Source organism: Dysidea avara, chromosome 6 (genome assembly GCF_963678975.1).
Source record: "Dysidea avara chromosome 6, odDysAvar1.4, whole genome shotgun sequence".
Taxonomy (NCBI): domain Eukaryota; kingdom Metazoa; phylum Porifera; class Demospongiae; order Dictyoceratida; family Dysideidae; genus Dysidea; species Dysidea avara.
In genome coordinates, this window is record NC_089277.1 from 15,725,209 (window position 1) to 15,747,868 (window position 22,660).

Below are 22,660 nucleotides of genomic sequence, written 5' to 3' on the forward strand. Positions count from 1 at the left end.
TGGCTTTTGTGCTTCCATAGTTATTATTCTAACTTCTTTTACACCTCCAAAGGAATAGCTTGCAGCAATATTATGAAAAGTGTGGATTAATGCTAGCTATACTGATGTGCTCCAATAGCATTGCTCTCTGCAGAATCCTTCCCATCAGCCCCTCCAATTATAACAACATGGTTACCATAGTAGCTGGCTGGCAAATGATATGGATTCCCATGATGTGAAGGATATCGTGAGATGGAACCTTTAATGGCCTTCGATACACAGATTGTATCACTAGCAGCAAACAGCAAGAGTTGGGGTAACTATAGTTACTTCTGTAACTAAGTTACAATATAAACACAACTATAGTTGCATCCTTAGTAACTAGTAAGGAAAGTGACTGTTCTATTAAAGTGGTTAAATGCTCTTAGAGTATCTCAATCATCCATTGTAAACATTACTAACAAAAGATGAGGGGGTGGGTGTTCCACCACCATGGATCTCTTCTCCCATGCACTCAATGCTTACTAATCCACTGAACAAGTCGGCAAGAAAATATTACACTAACACCACAGCCAAGCTTGAAATATATATACATACATGATGTAACTGTGATGACACTTCAATGGAGCTAATTATAACCAAGAAGAGGATCCATCCCATCATGATCAAACTTTTATTAGAGTGTCTGCATTTATACGTCTTTATCTTTTTGTTAGGATTTCAGCAGCTTGATGTCTCTACACTAGCTGATATATTAACAATACCGCACAACATGAATGCTTACTGTTATACTCTGATCCAGTATAGTCTGTGACAACAATAAATTTGACATTACTATAGATACTAGTTTACAGTGTTTAAGTTTTGACAGTTATAACATAACACAGATGATAACAATTGACCTGTGACACCTGCTCTAATCATATCATAAGGTCACCTGTCTATAAACTGGCCACTTTGTAGAAATTACAAATGTGTCATTTGTGTACAAATTGAGCTGACTAATATGGCCACCTGCTTATCAATAATAAGATCAGGAAATTTTGGCCATATACGGAGACCAGTTACATGTACTTTGATGTATACGCTAGTTGTACATGAAAACGGTGTTTGTTTACACTAGAGCTATAGATCAGTATTCATTATTGATGGTAAGGGATACTACGATTACAATGAATGATGTGACCTGACTGGTATCTTTGTGGGTGAATTAGGTATTTGTGTATGGTGTTGTCATCTTTAAATTTCTCTACTCTTAAGGTTGGCCGGTTGGTGGATGATTAGTATAACAGAAGTATTTCAACACAATGAGTACTTTGAGAAGGTATCATTTGTGTATACTGATGGATCTAAAATCCTACATGCTCCATGTTATGATGAACTCCCAGCACTAATTAGACCACGTCACGATAATGGCCATGTATATTCTCCAGGTCATGTTCATAGGAATAAATCTTGATCAGTGCAATAATTATAGCAATGGAATGGTACACAAATTTTAACAGGACATTACTGTATTGTGGCATGATTTGGCTGCATTTCTGGTCCTAGAAGATGGCTATTGTCTGATGTTAATGAATAACAAGACTTTATCCAACACCTGTTTTTATTATAACTAAAATTTTTTCAAGACTCATTAGACACGACAATCAGCTACATTCTGTCTTGCAAATGACTGAAATAGTTATGGTTATATCCACACACTTTATACTGCACATGCAGGATGTAGGGGAGCAGGCTTTAAAATTTTCAAGTGTTAAATTTTTTCAGATAATGTTGTGCATGTTATATTGGATACTAAGTGCATGCATATATATTGCAGTTACTATGTTGTGTTCCTGGACCCTGCCAGGCTGACAACACAGAAGGAGGGGGAAATGTTGATATTTCAAGATGTTACAATGAATGGTATTATGTTGCAGCAGCACTGATGTGCCCTACATTTTTGCAAGTGCCTGTAGTGTTGCTGTCTCTGCCAGGTTACATGCATTTATAAGTACAATATTTCTCTTATCTCATAACTACACAATAAAATACATATATAGACACTTATACTTATGAAAGAAATCCTAAACAGCATTGATACTACCATAATCAAATCTGCTAATACAATTACTAAATTGCTTATAGCTAAGGCATAATAGCAAAGTAACAGAAAGGCTTCTGTCAAGGGTGCACACAGCATTATTCCAAAAACGCCAAGTGAAAAAAAGTCAAGTTGGGAAACTAAAGGTATACTGCTGGTAATGACATGATAGAGTATACCACAGCACATCATAGCTTAACCTCAAAAAATTGAAGATTATGTGCGATGTAAGGTTGCACAGAAAGCATCCCATTCCCTATTTTCCATTCCCTGTAATTACAATTAAACTGTTAGCTTACTAACCAATATGCAATGTACTGAAAATCAATTATGGAAACTGTGTATTACGTTTATGTAGCTATACAATACACTAAGATTAGTGATAGGCTCCAACAGCCTTTGCTCTCTTCAGAATCCTTACCACCAACCCCTCCTATGAACCTTTACTGGTCTCAGCACACAAATTGTATCACTTAGCTGCAAGCCCAGGTATGCTTGTTATCCAGCAGCAGCTGAATATTGCCATGGAGTATTGCCACTTAAGTTGACAGTAGTGAACAAATTGCCCTTAATTGCATGCATGGATGAGGAAGATCATTACTATTAGAGATAAATCATTCTCCTAAAAAAAAATTATTTGGTCAATACATCCACATCCATTATTCATCATTGTTTAATAGCTTACAGCACCAATATTGCCTATTGTGGTTCTGCTTCAGCTAACTGCATTTCTGGTCAATTATATTGGCTGTTGCTTGATGTTACTGAATAATGAGGCTTATCAGGTACCTATTACACTCTAATGTAGCAGTCATTCATTAAAATACTGTCAAATTTTTTTCATGTGGTTGAATAGACAACCATGAGAAAATAATTATTGTGATAAAGGGAAATACTATAGCTGTTATCACACTTCAATACCCTTCTCACAGGTCCCTAGCGGGATAGTATTAACAGAACAAAACCCATTTGCTAGCAAGAAATTAATGTTTAAGTGCAGATTGAATGCAGAGAATATCTCAGATCCCAGCTTGCATGCCTAGACTATATGTTGCTGGGGATCAAGTCACCACTGAATAGTTGAACTACATTCCTGTCAAAACCACAAACAGTAAACTTTAGTGTTTTGTATCATTAATTAAGCAGGATGGCATAAGGAAACCTCATGCTCTTTAAAAAGTGACATCACCATGTACACTACATAGCTACATGAGCAGTGCTGGTGTTTAATGCTTGGTCCCTCTTCCTGCATTAAAATGTTTAATGTGAGATGGTTCTGTATGTAGGGCAGGTTCCAATGCTACTGCATTAGATTTGTGATTCTGCATGCTGTCAAAGAAAAGGAGCATATGGACTTAAGTGAAATACCTAAGTTTTGCAATTGCTGCTGTATGTCGCTACAAAATGCAAAATTCATGTATTGTAATTGTACTTCTACTCCAAAGTCCAGTTGGTTAATAAACTATCCATGTCATTATTGCATGCCATCGTAGCTGTACATGATTGTGAACTGAGTACTGATAAAATGGTGCCGGGGGTCCAGTTTTGAGACTGATGAGTATGTACACATACAAATTACCTAAACAATTGCCCAATGTCATACTTACTGGTTACTCATGTGTGATACGTATGTATATACGTACATAAGAACAAATTTTCTAACACACTTAGAATCGCATTTGTTAACTAGTAGTACATACGACATGGACTGAAATGTGCACGAATCATGCAAGATTGTGTTATATGTAAACACCCCCTGAAATTTAGCTCGTAATGCTATAAATTACAGTACATACACCAGCACTCTCAATCATATATAGGACTGAGAGGTAATGCTATCCCACTAGGGACCTGTGAGAAGGCTTAAAGCCTGTAAATACTGGGAGTCAAAAACATGTAACTGAAACATGAAGAATGCAGCCAGACCTAGTGCGTCTTCCCTACCAGTGACTTCAATTTGTTGTAAAGAACGAACAAAACCTTCACTGCTTTACATGCAAGACAACTTAGTATATTGGAATGACTCAACGCAACTGGCAAACAACCGATGGACTCCCATGATACGGAGGTTACCATACCACCTTTAGTGGTCTTCAACACACAAACTGTATCACTAGTTGCATACCCACCTATTACTAACAGGTACTTGTTGTTTATAAACCAGTAGCAGCTGAATTAGTCCATGGAATGTCTGCAATATGTTGCCAGTTAAGTCAATGATGACTGGACAAATTGTCTAGAGGTGCAGCATACACATCGTTGGAGGGCCCATCTTGGGTAGCTCCATTCAACACATACAAGGTGTCTCCTAGTATAACCAGTTGTAGCGAATCACATGGATGAGGAAGACCATTACAGTTAAACCATTGACCTGTAGTGTCATCAAATACTTCAGTTGTGTCACAAAAAAGTTTATCTCAGTTTATCGTCCATTACAATCATCATCATCTTATAGCTACCAACACCAATATTAGCTCTTATAGTTGGAATATCTGTGTAGTTTTTCCATTGGCATCCATCTAGGACAAGCACTTTGTTAGTCAATGATCTTGAACTCCTCAGTACTGACTCCACCCAAAATAAGCAGCTTGTTCATAAGCACAGCCAATGCGAAACATGTTGTGGTGGTTTCGATAGGAATGCCCCACTTATTAGTGTCAGGGTGGTAAATGAAAACTTGCAATGGATCAGTATATTTTGACTCAGTACGGCCTCCTTTGACACAAACTGCATTATTATACAACACTGCTGTGTACATTATTGGCAAAGGGGCTCCCCCCTTCCACTTGATGTTCACTGATTTACTGAAGAAGTCAGGTATGCCAGTCTTGGTAGATTCCAGGGTCAGTTGCTGTGGAAATGATCACACTTACACATCATATTACACTGTATAGTTTCTACAAACCTGTAACTGTGATGACAGTTTAATGGAAGCCAACCAAGTAAAGGGATCCATCCCATCATAATCAGTCTTCTTGATGCACGCTTCCGTTACCTTCTTGATCTGTTCAGAGATGTCTGACATTACAGGTCTCATCAAAGGATCATCTTCCAAGCAAGATTCAACCAATCGTTTCAACTCTGTGTCACCTCCAGCCATCATGTCTAGGTAATGCTGACGTCGCTCAACCTCAGACAACATTATTCTTTTCCTTGTTATTGGATCAATTTGTTTAATACCTTTTGGGTCTGGCCACTGTTGGGTTGTGATTAGTCTGGCGCCGCCCGCCCCTTCGCAAAAAGTAAGGGTCTGGTGAAATACAAATACCTAATCATTTCAAAAGGAATTCAATTAGACAGCTCACGTAATGCTTGTTACGTCAGACGATTGCACTTCAATTCGAACAAAAGCATTGTGTTGCCAAGGCGATTTCTGTGTGAATGTCATTGGCATGCACTAATTGGCTAGCGCCGAATCTGGGCACTAGAAATGATTTAGTATCTGTATTTCACCAGACCCTTACTTTATGCGAAGGGGCGGGCGGCGCCAGACTAGGTTGTGATGTGGAGGATTACTCCACCAAAAGAGAACACGTCTAATGGTGGTCCATATACTGGCTTCTCTTCCAATGCCTCAGGGGCCATGAACACCAAAGTTCCTAGAGTCTGTGTCATTGTCTTGCTAGTTCCTGTCATTATCGTCTTTGCCACACCAAGATCTGTGATCTTTGCCTCAAGATGAGGGGTAACCAGGATGCTGTTAGGAGAGAGGTCTCGATGAACAATTGGAGGGCTGCGGCCATGAAAGTACCTCAACCCAAGACTAACATCATGTATAGTATTGACAGCTTCACCAATAAAGGAATATCATCATGCTTTTCTACCAGTGATGTTACACTCTCCTGCATCTTCTCCATTAACATAACAGGCGGACTCGTCATCTGAAGGACGACGTTTGGATGACGTAAAGTAGTCTACTCCAGAGGTGGCATTCACGTAGGAAATCTTCTTTCACTTTTTGTTGCTCACGCTTGCTAGTAAATTCATCAGAAACCATCCAGCCATGGATCTCTTTACCAGCACAAACCTTTCCATCATATTCCACTTCGAAAACCTTTCCGTATGAGCCACGCCCTAAGGATGTCATAGTCGGCTTCACCTGAGAAAGAGGAATCTTGAGATTTCGCAGCGCTTCAGTTACTGTTGAGAGGCCATTGGGAGGAGTCTCAGTGTAAGAGATTAATCGTCACGAAATTATCGCTGCCAATTTCAAGATCCTTAAAAGCTGGCATCAGAAATCCAAGGGAAGACCTGTGGATTTTGCAGCTAATAAGTGATCATAACTTCAGAATGGAATTACCTATTAACATGATTTTTACGTACCTTGAGGAAATTGATGCCTTATGGAGTTAGACAGAAATGCCAAAATTTCTGTACAAAAAATGGCCAGATTATGCTTAGAGAAAGTGTTTTAACATTAAAGATTTGTCAGTGTGCAAGACATGCAGGATCACTGGAACCAAGCTGTTTCATCACTGGAACCAAGCTGTTTCATCACTGGAGGGCATATTTTGACATATAGTACAATCACATGTACAGATGTGGCCTTCATGGCCATTTTTGCACAAAAATTTTATCATATTTTTGCTTCAATGTGTAGATTTCAAGGGCAACATATAAATAATGGGATTATACATTTGTAAATTTAACAAAAGGAATTTCTCAAAGTTCATCATATTAAATACACACATACATATACAATTTCACAACACATCACAGTCATAGATAAGTAAACTATACAATATGTACACACAGACACATAAGTGTTCAAATTCTTTACTATGATGATGCATGCAAATAAAGAGCACAACGTGGTACTACTCTGATGTGCTGTCATCTGATGAAGCTGTTGCTTGATGAATGATTTGTCGATGAGTTGGTAGAGCTACCATAGACATGTTCTCAGTAGAGGACTCCTCAACTGGATGTACAACTTGTTCACTAGAATAAGTAACTTGTGATGGTTTACGTTTGAGAGCAGGAGGAGAAAGAGAAGCGATAGGGGGTGGTGGAGGTGCTGGGGGTAGTTGTTGTTGTTGTTGCTGGTTCAGCATCAGTTCAGGGTGTTTACGATGCAGAAGCACAGGACGTTCAGGTAACCCAGCCAATGTGAATGACTCCATAGATTCATCATGTGAAGAAGATTGGACTGGCGGCGTTGATAAATTTTCAATTGTGTTTTCTGGATGAGATGGTCTTATAACAGGTGATGGGACAGGCATAGAAACCTCATGATATCTTTCTGTACTAGGCAGTACAGAGACTCCTGTAATTGTTACTGACTCCATAGAATCATCATCGTGTGAAGAAGATTGGACTGGAGTTGATAAATTTTCCATTGAATGTTCATTTAGAGACACTCTTGTACTAGGCAATGAAGGTGGTAGAAAAACTTCATTTGATAAATGTGCAGCACTGTGTTCACCAGTCTCCATGTCTTCTGCACATTCTACTCCAACTGTAGTTTCTTGAATGCTTGATAAGTATCCTTCTTCCAGTTCAAAAGAAAGTATCTAGGGGGAATAACATACAGAAACATTACAATATGCAATGAAAGGTATAGATGGTCCCTTGAAGAATTAACTGCTCTGCAAAAAAAAAAATAGAACCTTACAAGACCCCTTGAAATGAGGACACTTAACTGATTGGGACACTGTCCGTAACTAACTGGACATATGGCCCCATACACATGTAGTTATATTAGGCAGCTCCACACACACAAGCACACACGCATGTACGTACAACACACACCTAGTGTATGAAGGTGAATTGATGCACTAAGTGAGATATTAATCCAAGTGTGTTATGGCAGTAAAAAAAGATATTCTGTCACAGCTACAGGGTAAACTGCAACTGCTTATAGGAATTCGATGTATACATAGAATAACCAATGGAATGCAAATCTTTTGTGATTTGAAAGAAATCAGAATAACAACCACAGTAAACAAGTGTAGGATCATGGAGAGAATATACTCTAATAGAACAGTCACTGAAAGTTACGTTTGATATTAAGGTGGTAGGTGTGGCTACTACAACTTATAGCAATGAAAAGCATGTACTAGGGTGAAACTAATCACTGGACTGGATTACCATATTGGAACACTGGACTGGACTACTGGACCGATGTTTTACTTATGCTAAGATTACATCTTGCTAGCTAAGGGCCTTCAGCTCACTACTAAATGATGAATATAGAGCAATGCAATAAGCATAAACTAACTTCCATCAATTTCATAACTATTTATATGCTCTGCCCCACTTATAAGTCTTAATACTCCTTGCCGTTATGCTACAAGGAATGTGATAGCAATAGTTACCCAATGATTAAGTATTGGAGATACAGCTGTAGCAGTAAACTTGTATGATGCAACTCTAATAAATTCACTCACATATACTAGTCGCATAGGCCAGCTGAGCTTGCACATGTAAGTACTACTGTATCATGATGGCAGAAAAAAAATCTGCAGTTGTGTAATAATTGGAAGGAAGTTAGGTAAAATATATAGATAATCCTATAGGTCAGATGGTTTGTGTCTCAGATAGTCTGCATCACTCTATTTTACAAGCTATTTTATTCATGGATATCATTGGTAAGTTGAGTTTTGGATAATCATTGTTATCACATTCTGTGCTGCACAATAGTAAGGAGTGTATGCGCACTTGCCCGCACACGCAATTTTGCTCAAGATAAAAAAAAAATTGCTATTAAGGGGCATTGGCAGCTGTTTCGTTCACGAGTCTCGGAGCGAAACAGCCGCCACACCCTCTTAATTAGATATTTTTAATGAGAAAAATACGTGTGTGGAAGAGTGTGACATTGCACTTGGGCAGTATCGTATAAGTGCTGTAGAACATAATAAGTAGTGAAATCCTTAGAAGAGTTTTTGCTTATTCCACTGCTCAGCTCAGCAGGCCATAGGTCCCCTAAAGGCCTTATCTAGCGACACTCAACAAATCCAACCTTACCATGTGTAAAAACAAAAATATATATACCAGTACAGTGTTCCAGTCCAGTGTTCCAGTCCAGTGTTCCAGTCCAGTAGTCCAATCCAGTGATTAGTTACACCCTGGCTACTATGCAAAGGTGATGGCACCTACTATGGACTTATAGGAACAACTGAGGTGTAAGTAGATCGGTACTAGTATTAGCTGTACATATCTCTATTTTCACAATTAGTAATCTGAACACTATTTTACAAGTGACTGTTTTATTAGAGTACACAGTCACTATTCATAGCCACTAACACAAATTGATTTCTCATGTGATTTACCTCATAGGAATAACAAAAAATAGTTTTAAAAATCTTAGCCATGCTTGTTACACGTTTGGTTTTTGACAGTAAGCAAATAGAAATAACACCACTGCAGACATTTCTTGACCAATACCCTTTGAGTTCAGGTCCACACACCTAACACTACAGTGACTATTCTATTTAAAAGCTACACTCTTTTTACCCATGTATGCCATAGCAGTACACACAACATAACACAATGTATGCAGTGACACACATACAAACATAACGTATGCATGCATCACACATACGTATGCATGCGCCATACGTATGCACGCATACACGTACAGATGTAATGTATGCATGCGTCACACATGTGTATGCGCATGCATGTATGTCCACGTGCACAAATAATACACAAACCACATAAAAATTACACTACATGAGACAAAATCACATTGTTACCTTTTTGTTAGAATGTGTTGGGATATCTGATGCTCGTAATAAGTTAGGATCATATCCCTACACATCAAAAGTGGTACACAAAATTATCACACAACATGAACACTCGTACCATAATAGCCTGATCAATTTTAATTAACTTCTTTGACAATGAGAACTTGATATCTTGAAGTATTTTTTGCCGGGGTAATTGAGATCTAGTCTTCCTACGTTTAGCTTTTAGTATCATTCTTTCATTGGAAATATTCATTTCTCCATTTTGGATAAAATCATGTTTTCTTTTAACCCCTGCAGATGAACCAGATGAACCTGTTGAGCTTGATACCTGATATCCCCTCTTCTGCAATGTTAATAGTACAGGGGACAGTACATTGTTAGCTACACCCTGTACATGTAGTTCTTGGCCAGAGCAGTACCCACATGATCCATCATCACAACATTCTCTTATCTGCCTTAAGCTACCACTAGAAGTTAGTTCAATTCTTTCTTCTTCCTCAACAGGCAGGATTGGATAGAGTGACAAGGAAGATGGTGGAACACGTGAAATGCTAGCATTGACAGGTGAAGGCACACTGATTCTACGTGATAAAGGAAATTGTCGTATAAAACCAACAGAGGCACTGGTCCACCAAAATGTAGAATGGTCTTCAGTAGAAAGCGACGGAGTTGTACATTCTTTGACTGAAACTTTTTTACCACTGCAAGTTATGGTCACTAATTTCCCCTCACTAGTAATGGCCCATATTGTAGAGTCTTGACACCCACATATACAAGTTATTGTCCATGAATAAGTTAGTCTGAAACGACACCAGGAACTTACTGGTTCTTCAGAAGAATCATATTCCATTTGATAAACTTCTCTAGAATTTCTTCTAGTGAGCCATAAATGTTTTTCACTGACATAAAAACCACAAGCATCCACATTACTATCATTTTCACCTGACAGTAAACCCAACGAAGCAAATGATCTAAGTCTACTCAGCAGGCCTTGTGGTATTTTGGGAGCAGTAACGATGAGTTTCCAAAATGACTGGTCTATTGCTGAATGATCTTCAATATACTTATATACATATCCCGACTTGTCTGCAATATATAAGTTATCGTGAACGTCCACAGATATTAGATTAGAATCTGATAAACTATCTTGTAAATTCACCACAGACCAAGTTAGATAAATATTCTTATCAACAATACCAGGTAGATTGGCAGCATACATCTGGCTATCACTGGTAATCCTCACTATCTTAGTACTACCAACACACACGTGTTTGCATTCACAAAGTAAAGACACCCAACTCTGTCCCAGTGGATTACTGTCACTAACTCCAGCTCTAACGTGAAGTACGTCCTTTTCATCAATGGCACACACTACACCACAGTATCCAGTAGTAATAAATGTCTTGTCAGTTGAGACACACTGCCAGTCGGGGTTGCTCACACTGGAGTAGTACACCCTACCTTTTCCACTACATGACCAAATACGGGCTTCATCCAATGCCATTTAATCGTGTGCCCCTGTAACATTTCATATGCTCCAAACAGTTGGAGTCACCACAATTAACATACCAGTACGTAGATAAATTGTACACATGTCCAGACGGCTAGTCCTTCAAATCATTTTTCTCCAACAACAAATGCAGAAGTTCGTGAATACTCTCAATCGTGTCGACAATTATTGGTTTGCATACACAAACAGGGAAAGTCCGAGATCACGTGCGATCGAGGAGATAATACTCGGATGATAAACACAAATGGTCTCAGCTCTCTGAGCCCGTGTATTCTACCCGCTTAGTATTTTGTATATTGTGTGCTAAGATGACATCGAAGGGTTCTCCTAATATGCAAAATGCTAAGAAGAAATCTAGCGAGATTCCTGCCCCATCTGTGAAGGCGCCATCGAGTCATTTATTTGTTTCTCAGAACGCTTTTGAACTGTTTTTGTTTTTCTGCCTTGCCTGCGGTATGATCAACCAAAAACTCAACATCTATAAGCTGGTAAGTGTAACGATATAGTTGTATATAGTTTTTGTGTGTGGTGGGCGCTAGTTGGAATATCCAGATATTTGTCTTGCAAAATTAATGCAAACATGCAAATTGCTCCCTATTGCTGTATTTCTTGTGAAATAGTATTATGCTTGGTGTCACAATGTAATCTTGTGTTACCGTAACTGCATAATAAAAGGTATTCATCTGTATGTGTATTTCTGAAAGTGTATACATAAAGTGACTTTCTAATTTGTTTTAATCTATCATGTGAAATACTTTAAGTATGGCTGTAATATACTCTATATGGTAATGTTATAAATATAAATTTTTTATCCATAAGAAATGATACAAAGACAAACTTACACTACAATAGTTGCTAAAAGGTATTTGGTGGTAAAAAACAGTCTTTCAAGCTGAATGATAGGAAGTTATTTGAAAGACTATTATTGCATCCAACTTTATTACTATTTTTCAAACAGAAAAGTTTAATTCTTGGTAATGTACGTGTGGTACTGCAAATATAGATTAGTAAGCTATTTACTGTACATATGAATAAATGGATGTTTTTGTATCCGTACATATTTGCAGGAATCGTGAATCGTGTTGTGCATTTGTCCATCCAAAATGGGCATTGTATTTAATGTATTTAATGTATAGATGTTTTGTGTGTATGTTATTCGTCATTCATGTTTTATTTGTGTGTTGATCCATTCAAGCTTTTCCCCTCCCAGAATTACCAAGCTGTGGATTATGATTTGGTATTGTTTACATTTCTACTGTTGACACGACGACTCTCGTGGGGAATATTCCAAGAAGTGGGTACAGTGTCATCATTGTAACAGTAGTGTTGTGTTCCTTCTGTGTATTGCAATTGATAAACACTACTGACAATTTGTTCTGGTATTAGAAATGGTGCACTGTGTAGGATTTCTTGTGCATATATGACATACAATGTGTAACATTGTCCCTCATATGTGCCATTGCCCGTATGCTTGTGACAATCGAGTCTCCCACCATTGAACAATTTTGCTGCTTTATATCAATCATTAATCACTTTATAACTTAACTCTTGGCTACTATCCTGGACGTATCAGTATACTTGTCTGCCCATCAGTAATCAATCTAATAGACCAATATATAAATTTCCTTATGCTTGTCAAGACAAAGCTATTTGTTCTTATTGCAGAGGTTTGTACCTGTCCTAAATGAAAAATATCTTGTTAATGAAGTAGAGATTCCAATCTACACTGTAATATTGTACATATAGTGGAATTTGGAACCTGAAAAATTTGCTAAAATGTCTTAGTTGACTTTCTTTTCAATTTTTGCTATGTTGAGACCTTATCTGCAAGTAGCTCTATTATTTAGTTGTCCTCTTTTCCAAATCAACATAAGCCATACCGCATTACATAATTCTACAATTCACTGTACACACTTGTAGACACTACAGAAGTACAATCACAGTGAAGACCCTGGAGGAGGTGGTGGTGGGGGTGATAAGGTGAAGAAGGGCACTTTACAACGAGGCTCACAACTTGTGAAATATTTCATATTCCTCTGTCTCCTGGTCGCCATGTTCTGGCTACTGATGCAGCTGATACAGAAATCTTCTCTCTTCAACTGCATGTTTCTATTCTACCCGTAAGGAATATTGTAATTCTGTAATGTTTATTAAATTTTGTAAGATTTGTAGTAAATAACGAGATGTGCATGTTTAACAGTATAATATCAAAGAGGTTTTATGGTTGTTCAAAAAATTAATAGAAACATTGGATGTATTTTCTGGGTGTTTTAAACTGTGTGAATTTTAAAAGTGTTCTACCCAAAAATTGTTATGGACTGACAATTTTAATTGTGGCCTCAATAATGAGGGTGGCCTCCTGGCAAGCATAGGTGGACTGTTGTATTCCCTCAGGCATATTTTATGTGTGGTGTTGTCATGGTGATTTAACACAAACAATTGTACCACTATTGTAACCCATACATGATGCAGTTGAAAGTCTTCCAAGTCCTGTGGTTGCTTTGGAAATCAGAATGCTGTCTACGGCGTCTGGGGGGATAGTTTGTGTGTTGGAAAAAATAGGCAGCAAAAGTGCAGGTTTCTTTTTAATAAAACATCACCCCTTTTTGTAAGGAATTTACTATACCTTAAATTGTGCATGAATCTTGTCATTACATGTACAAGGCAAACTGTTGATAGAAACTTGCTACATATCAGCATGCAGTAGTATGAATGTTGGCCTATTATATGGCCGTAGTGTCTCAGTTAGAGCTGGAACAAACAATACTTGAATACTTGTTAAGATCATTTGACCCAGCTCACATGATGTATTTGTCACCATGAAATTGACACCATGAAAACTGTGGAGTTTGATTGGTGTAATGTGATACACATTGCAGTACTGTAATACAGTGTGTGTATCATTGAAACTGCTTAAGGTTCAGTATAAAACATGTCACTAATACTCAATCCTTAACTCTAGAATGCTGAAAATCCACAATAGTTTTAGTTGTAATGGGAAAAATTATCAAATTGATATTGTAGAGGATACAATCAGTACAAGTGTATGACATCAACATTATTATTTATGATGAAGTGTGGATTCCTCAACCATTCCTTCCATCAAAATTTCCTGTCGTATGATATGGCATTGTGTTCAATGTTCTCAAGCCTCTAATAATATTCATTTATTTAAAAAGATATGGATTAATGATGCCCTCAGGCTGTATTTCATGCAATCCTTTTATCCATATAACACAGACTAAAATGTCCTATTTACCCATAATTGACCTTGAAAGAAAATTGAAACTCTAAGATAAGTTAACCTAGTGGTTATATGATATCCTATGGAAACAGAATACTGTCTAGTTAGAGATATGTGGGTGACAGGCTTATTCATAGAGTGATCTAGACCATGTTGTATACTAGCAGCTAGGTGTCTAATATCCAGCTATGGCCATCTGAATGTTGATGTTGCACATGTTTCTTATGTTGCACAGCTAGAATGGGTATAAAACATTGTTAATCAGTTTAATGTATTAATACTTGTGCAGTTTTGCACTAGAGTGAGTTCTTTGTGTGAAATGCCACCTAGCAATTACTTATGGATTTCTATGGGCCATCTGCACAGTGTTCTTCTTAATGCAGCCACTTGGCCTGTGAGTGGCTCAACTCAGGTTTCACAGTAAAATGAGCACAGTGATGCCCAATACTCTGGACACTGTGGGAATGTTGAAGTGTCATTATAAGGTGCACTGATTTCAGAGGTATTGTATATGTGTTAGTGGACTGTGGATAGGGTGCCCTTATTATCAAGGTCTTGGTGCTCATTTCAAGGTGTTTTTTGTGTATATCTGACCAGTTAACACCCAGCTTGTTTCTTGTACATGTACGCTGTTTAGGTTGCTACTTTACTTGTCACTATTTGGATTCACAATGGACCCACGGATATACAGATACCGGTACCAGAGCACAGCAGATTTTTTACATCATCTACAAATGACCACAAAACTTCAACCGCACGAATGGATGACCCCATCAAAAACCCACCCAAGTCCAGTACGCATCCACCTCAATCACTCCCACACGACTGTATCACTGATCCGAAGAAAGACTGCCCCTAATGGCAGCATTGGCAATGAGAATAGTAATACTGTAGACTACAGCAAGGAGTTACAGAATGGAAACTTGAAATTAAGTTATATTCTGTTGTCAGCGACTGCTCATGAAGTTCGTAGTGAAGTGGACACTCTTGTTTCTGATCTGGTGGTCAGACTGAAACAGTTATTGTTTAACTCTTTGTTATGTGCATACTATACTGGATTTATCCCCATGCAGTTTGTGGATGTAAGTTTGATTGTGTTTTGTGTGTGCATGCGTGCATAGTGTTTGTGTGTGTGTGTGTGGTGTGCGTGAGTGTGGTGTGTGTGTATATGCAGTTTATGTGCTTTATTTACTAAATTTTATGAGGAAATATCTAAAAAAGATTTGTAATAATTATGTCCATAGCAGATTTGCAAACTTACCTATACGAAACATGTGGTGTATATATTTCACTGCTAAAATATTTTGCATAGTATATAAAGGGCTGGATTCAACAAAAAATTCCCTTGTTTCGTTTGAAGTACATGTATGTCTCTATGTGCATTGTGTAACCTACATGATAGCATGGAAGGAATTTTGATTAAAAATAAGAGTTCAATATTTTTTTTGTGTCATAAATATACCTGTACCTTTGCACTATTGGCTCGGTTATGCACCTGTGAGTGTGCGGCTGTCTCTAGTCTTGAAAGTCTTTCCAGAGGTATTCACAAGCACTTAAATCTCCTTTGCATACCATTACTAGCAACATTAATTTTGCAGAGATAAGTACGTAAAGTGTGTTTGAAAATGGATCAATCATATTACTCTATTTTAGGGAAGTGTTTTCTACGACAAATGGTGGTGTGTGGAGCACGCCTTCTTCATATGGGCTAACTCATTTGTCATCTTATCGACACATTTTCTACCGCCACATTATTGTGGCATCTTGTATCAGTGTGCCCAACACCTTGGAAACTGGAGTAGATATACAAGCTCAGGACCAGCTAGCAAGTTAGTAAACTTGTTGAACTGTAATGAACAATTTGGGACCAGTCAGGATATTCTCTCTTCTGAATGTATAGAGTTAAATCGGGACCAATTTATATATACAGTATAAATTACAGATCAAGGTCAGAGAGTCCTATAAAAATAGGTTCTGTGTTGCTGTTTGTTGAAATATTACTGGCTGTGTCTGGAGGGAATTGTTTGTTTAGGGGAAGAAATTATGGTGAGTCTGAGGGGCCTAGCCTATGACATGAAGACATATCATAATTTATTTTACATCATAATATGTTTATCCTGTGGAAACTGTGTCACTGGAAGATGGAAGGAAATTTTTTTCCTGCTTATCCCATATACCTTTTACAGATGGACAGGTGCCCTGGTCATCAAGGTGTCCACGGTTCTTTTCTAACTATCATGCAGATACTCTAATATAACAGTCACTTTTATTAACAGCTTTCAAAGCTCTTAAAATTTTCTACAGAACTTTCATTTATAGAATTCTAACATATTAAATTCTACACCCTTCTCTTCTTGTCCTTGGGTCCATGTTACCATGTGTAATTCTCCATCATTAGCTGGTCACCAGGCATCAAATGGTCACCAGGGGACATAGTGAAATGGGATGGAGACACTTTCAAAGCTGAAGGAGATATACAAAATGTTGCATTACCTGGCAACTCGTCGCATGAAGGATTTTATGTAAGTTTGCATGTACTTGTATCTGTAAAGATGTGTATATTTATGGAATCAAAGGTTGTCAAATATCTGGTTACGGTAATGCAGGAGTGGCTTAATTGTTGCTTCTCTAAACAGTTAAATGTTATTCTTTTATATGAATATTGTTGCCATGGATGAGGAGGTCTTTTAGGAAGACTGCCACTTGTGTTATGTAAGCTGTGACACTTTTACAGCTTCAGTTTTACTGTGGCTTCCAAGTTGTGTATTGTGTGTGTGTTTTATTGGAGTTGTCTTGAACCTAAAACTCATCTCTCACGAGATAGTCCAGTTGTGACCAATTGTGATGACATCAGCGACGATGTCACTAATTAATATGTAAATAGTGCTTAATAATTTGATTGATATAATATGATTGGTCAGTAGAATCTTAAATTGTCACGTCGTCGTGTGTCTATTTTAAGGTTGTCAGGCTGGCCATATTTGTGTTACACTTGTACATGTAGAATGTTACTAAATTACAATGGCTTACTAAATTAAGCAGACTTCAGTGTATGTAGGTATTTACGTATCTTGAAACGACTGGGGCTACTTTCCTTAAACTTGGTACATAAAATAGAAACATTGTGCACATGTATACTTACAAACAATTTGGTGTTCCCTTACTGGTATAGCCTATGGTAGCCTCTGTTTGATAAACCTCAAGTGTAGTGTTTTGAATAATGTGTGTGTGCATGTACAAGCTGTTGATAGTGTGACAGACTAAACATCGGGTGACAGTATTAGATTTGAAACAATAACATACATATTGTCTTAACAGTATTAGTAGCCAATGGTGTCTAGCAAAGCATTGGCCCATGTGATGTTGTCTGTGTGAAATAAACACAGGTGCTACTGTCAACATTATACAGTTAAGAAAAATTAAACCCCACAATCAGAAGCATATGGCAACCAGTATGTGTCACAATATCAGTGCCTTGCAGGATGCTGCTCATCAGTTTCGAGCGCTTTATCCTTTGTTTGAAGCCCAAGTTTGGCTAAACGTAGTGGCCATTTGTACCATATGTTGTGAACCCCTTTAAAGGACCATAGGTTCTGTGTCCAATATAAGTTTACTTTTAAAAGGATAATCACTGGTACAACTTCCATACAGATATAACCACAGTGACATTTTGTTTTGTAATAACCTAATAAGGAATAAGGAAACCATAGTACAATCATTTGTCATGGACTAAAGCATGATTGGATATTAGCTGCTCTTGGTTGCTCCTGGAATTAGTAATTGAGTTATTTTGAATTTAGCTACATATTATTAGCAAGCTGTAGACCATGTGCAGTGCTCAATGTACCATGTTTCCTCATGTAGGCACTACCTTCAAATAATAACCGCATTTTCTGAGTGCAGTTACATATATTATTGCCACCCTCAAATAGTAGCCACAGCTTTTAAATAAATATGGAGAAATATTTGTCCATCTTATTGAAACAGAAGAGCAGTTCGCTAAAGAGAGACTCCACCAATCTTTCCTACAGTGTGGTGATTCATGGCTTTGTAGTACCTTTGTGTTACCCTGCCACAACAAAATCGTGGACAGTGATTTCACCAGGGGGTAAAGCAAATGCTTATCAATAGGATTTAACTTACTAGGACAATAGTGTAGCTTGTCTGGTCATCCTTTTTTGCCAACACTGCGCCCTGTGGCATCACTCTGTGATTTCAAGTTCAGGGACTGTGTATTTTTCATATCCATACCTACTGGTCAGTATTGATTTTTGAGTCTCTATTTACATCGTTACTTCTTGAATAGACAATTGTTGCATTCTATTGGGTAGCATATTACACAAGTATCAACTATTTGTGTGTTTAACAGTCCCTTCATGGTCTGTGGATTGTGCGTGTGACTGGATTGGTGAGAATGTTCAAAGTTTGTACGCAACGTCTTGCATGAGTACCCATTCTGTGTGTTATGGTGTCCTGTTCTGTGGGATTATGTGGGCAAGAGGTAGTGATGTATACAAGGCCCTCCCTTGATGTGAGTATGTTGCTAGCAACTGAGATTCAGACAGGGATTGCTTTGCATGGCCACCTACTAGGAGTTTGTTTGTGCTACTAGGCTAATCACTGAATAAGTCCCCAGCTTTAGGTATTATGTAATTTGTGTTCCCAACCTTCTAACAGTTCGTATTTGCTGTCAGTTGATTTTGGAAAACAAGACAATGTTTGCTGGTCCCTTAATGTTTCTGTTGTTGCTAGTGACATTATTTCCTGGAGGGTTTCTTTGTAAGGCCTGCATACTAGTAAGGTTAGATTTGTGTTTGGTAACTAAATATTTTGAATCTGAACAAATAAGCTATGGACATTCTCTTTACTTGGCACTTAGCACTAAACAAATCATGTTAGCAGGTTTGTAAACATGGCAAATTGAATGAAAGAGTTAAGTGTTGTGTTGACTGCATGAAAACATTAAAATACCATAAACACCGAATGAATCGAACATGCGAATACCACTTTTTATCTGTGAGACTTTCAAAATTGCTGTCGGTATTGTGTTCAAATTTTTGTCACTTGAACATAATTTCTAATGGAGAGAGTACCGCCAGTGTGTTACATAATGCAACCCTACTCACTGTTTCTTGTTCTCTCCCTTGGTGGCTACATGGTGTGTGTAATTTGGTTGATTTAACAGCTCCTGGTTACTGTTCTACAAAACTTGGGCCTCTTTATCAAATTGTCCACCTCTACATGTATATTGCATGAACTTTTAAAGTGACAAATTGAGCCCGTCATTTTGTACCATTTATCATTTATGTTGTATCAATTTGTGACTAGCTTGCTACTGTCCCCTTATGATGTCTAAGTTTGATCATTGGATACAGAAAGTGTCTTTCTATGCATGTGATGACTAAAACTGGAAGCCCCAGGCTCCTTTTTTTAGATGGGTGTCCTGATTTTGATCATGTACAGTATACACTAACACAAATGGGACCTGATTTTTATCAAGGCATATACATTTCAGGACTAACTTCCTAACCAACATGGCTGCTTTTGTAGTCATTATAGGACAACTTTACTGATGACTATAACAGGAAATCCAGTTGTGATGCAGCCATAATTTCCTGTTAGCCTTACTGCTGCTACAGGAAGTTGCTGGCTAGCTGTGACTGCTAGCCTATTAGAGGCCACCACAGAATGGGTGTTGTTTATGGTGTGTGTGTCTAGTCAGCAGCGACACAAGTCTTCACATGTGGGCCACATTCCCTGGAAAAACGCTGCTGGTGAGAAGAAGTGGTAGTGTGGGACAGACTTGTTGGGATATGTACATAGGGACTGTATCCCCCTGAGTGTTATGTAACCTTTACAACACTAGATTAAATTATTTAGTAGGGTTACTGACTCTCTTGTTGCAAATTTTGCCCCCTATGTATAGGTAGCCAGATAATGATGGCACTTCTTTTATTAACTTTTGTAGCTCACTTATCCAGTGAGTCATGACTACTTTGGGTAGTGATAACTCATGAGATGAAAGTAGCCATTTTTGATAAACTTTTGCATGTATGTGGAAAACCCTACGTCTGTTGGTGTGTCATTGCATAACCTGACATTGTTTTTCAATCACATTTTATTGCTATGTACAATGGGCACCTGTTAATGTAGACACTTTATAAAAAACACCTGACCACTTGATGATGGTCTAGTAACAACGAATTGGTCCTAGTGTATTACGCTCGTTTGAAGGGACTTTTTGGTTGTGGAAATAAATAGCACTTTGTAGCCTAGCTTTTCTTAATACGTTCCTTCCAACAAGAGTAAATGATAGTGATTTAAAACTTTTGCTTCACAAAATAAAAACAAGTAAGAACACCTGAGGAAATGACATCTGAGATAGTGCTTGAGCTTAATGTCAATTCTCAGGACTTCTTACAAGAAAATCTAGACTGTGGTTAAGTGATCTTTGGATGACGAATAATCAACTGAAGGCTTACAGTCAAAGATGGCAGCCCTAATTGATGCTGCCTATAACAACAATAGCTAGTTGAATCATGTGATTAATTGGTACCAATTCACACCCCTTGTTAGCTACAATGATGTACAGTTACTACAAGTGGAGCTCATCCTTTAATAGATGTATCCCACTTGACAGCCAAAAGCAGTAACTTGCTTTATTGGGCATACAAGTTGTCCTTTTGTGAGTACAAATATGTACAGGCATGGGTACACAGTAATATAGTACAGTGAAGCCTTTGTTTAATGGACACCTTTGGACCAACCAATGGTTATCAAGATGTCCAGGTTGATTTACATGGTAAGAGATACTTTGGGACCATTAACACACTGTTCACATCACTGTAACTCTCATTCTGAGGTTATTAGGCTAGACCAAAATATTTTGTCCTTAATATGGAGGCTTTTCACAGAGCCAATGGATAGACCTGTATACACACATATGACTTAGTTTGTTTAATAGACAGCTATGACTACTTAAGTTCATTGTTACAGAACTGACTACCTAGGTATGCTGCTCAACTGACATCACTGCCAACATTTGTCAGCAGTATACCACCCATCAACACTGTTTTAAGATGCAATTTATTATTAGATCACCTCAAATAATGTAATATATCTTATTGAATAAGAATAAACCTGTTAACTGCAAGTAAGCCAGCTGGTATATGGTCACCCAGCAGCTCTTGAAATGGTCACAGGTGTGTGGCCATATTCTGGTTGATTTAATCAGGCTTCAGTATTTTTAACACTATTTGGTCTTGTTTGCTAGTGATGTGGTAATTATCACATAACTGGTGTGTTTTGATGGCGTTACCATGACACCAGTCATCATAACAAACAACCTTATAGCCAGCCCCTTGGTGCAAGGGTGAACAGCTGAGTGTAGAAAGCTTCCTTTGTGACCTAACTACTTGAGTTTACCTGTGGACCATTAATACCCAGAACAGAAGCAATAAAAAGTCCATAGGTGTGTGCATTGATGAAGTCTCAATAAGCAACAAATAGCAATAACAAGTTTTCATTATTACAACTGACAATGGTTATGTTGTAGCAAAAGGCTTCCACCCATGAAGAGTTTCTAGTTGGTGTAAGGCATCTGTGACATACAAATGAGCATGTTTGATGGCTAATCTACAAGGAAACGTTATTACTTTAAGGTCTAAAACCTTCACAAGGCAGTGGCAACAACTCAAGTTAATTGAATGCTTATTGTATCTAATAAGTCACTACTTAAAAGTCAATGTATTTTGGTGTGTATATTTAAGTTGTGACTGTCTACAATTTTATGTACTCAAAGAATGTCTGTTGCCATAAAATGTTTCATTCTTTTTGTAGCTACTGTTCAGTTCTCCCAACTATGTTTACACATGGCTCCTGTCTCTGGAAGCGTCTGTGATCTTGTTTCAAGTTATTGTACTGATCCGGTCACACTACTGGCACCAGTGTCTCGCAATTATCGTCCTCATGGCATTCAACTATTACATTGTGTTCAGATTGTTATCCAACCGATGGGCCCTGAGACAACTCGGATGACAGCAAACAACTCTCCCCTCATTATAGAAACTTATATATCTGGATTTTTAAAATCTGCTGCAGTTTCCGAGTATTATTATAATAGTATTTTTTAAACAATTTTTTTGTGTGTA

General features: G+C 37.9%; 3 protein-coding genes across 3 annotated transcripts; 1 reads left to right on the plus strand and 2 right to left on the minus strand.

Moving 5' to 3' along the window:
- Positions 1–2,151: 2,151 nt before the first annotated feature.
- LOC136259287 (ankyrin repeat and protein kinase domain-containing protein 1-like) lies at positions 2,152–6,339 on the minus strand. The gene is made up of 4 exons (XM_066052777.1): positions 5,957–6,339; positions 5,562–5,853; positions 4,971–5,268; positions 2,152–4,916 (listed from the first exon to the last, which is right to left on the minus strand). The coding sequence occupies exons 1-4, from the start codon at positions 6,150–6,152 to the stop codon at positions 4,602–4,604; spliced, it is 1,101 nt and encodes a 366-aa protein (XP_065908849.1). The 5' UTR covers positions 6,153–6,339; the 3' UTR covers positions 2,152–4,601.
- Positions 6,340–6,701: 362 nt separating this feature from the next.
- Positions 6,702–11,500, minus strand: LOC136257475 (uncharacterized). Its single transcript, XM_066050696.1, has 4 exons — positions 11,326–11,500; positions 9,872–11,274; positions 9,763–9,819; positions 6,702–7,578 (listed from the first exon to the last, which is right to left on the minus strand). Exons 2-4 carry the CDS (start codon positions 11,258–11,260, stop codon positions 6,883–6,885), a joined length of 2,142 nt encoding a protein of 713 aa, XP_065906768.1. The 5' UTR covers positions 11,261–11,274; positions 11,326–11,500; the 3' UTR covers positions 6,702–6,882.
- Positions 11,433–22,647, plus strand: LOC136257476 (transmembrane protein 39A-like). The gene is made up of 7 exons (XM_066050697.1): positions 11,433–11,754; positions 12,477–12,560; positions 13,187–13,386; positions 15,148–15,592; positions 16,164–16,339; positions 16,909–17,032; positions 22,350–22,647. Exons 1-7 carry the CDS (start codon positions 11,575–11,577, stop codon positions 22,545–22,547), a joined length of 1,407 nt encoding a protein of 468 aa, XP_065906769.1. The 5' UTR covers positions 11,433–11,574; the 3' UTR covers positions 22,548–22,647.
- The last annotated feature ends 13 nt before the right edge of the window (positions 22,648–22,660 follow it).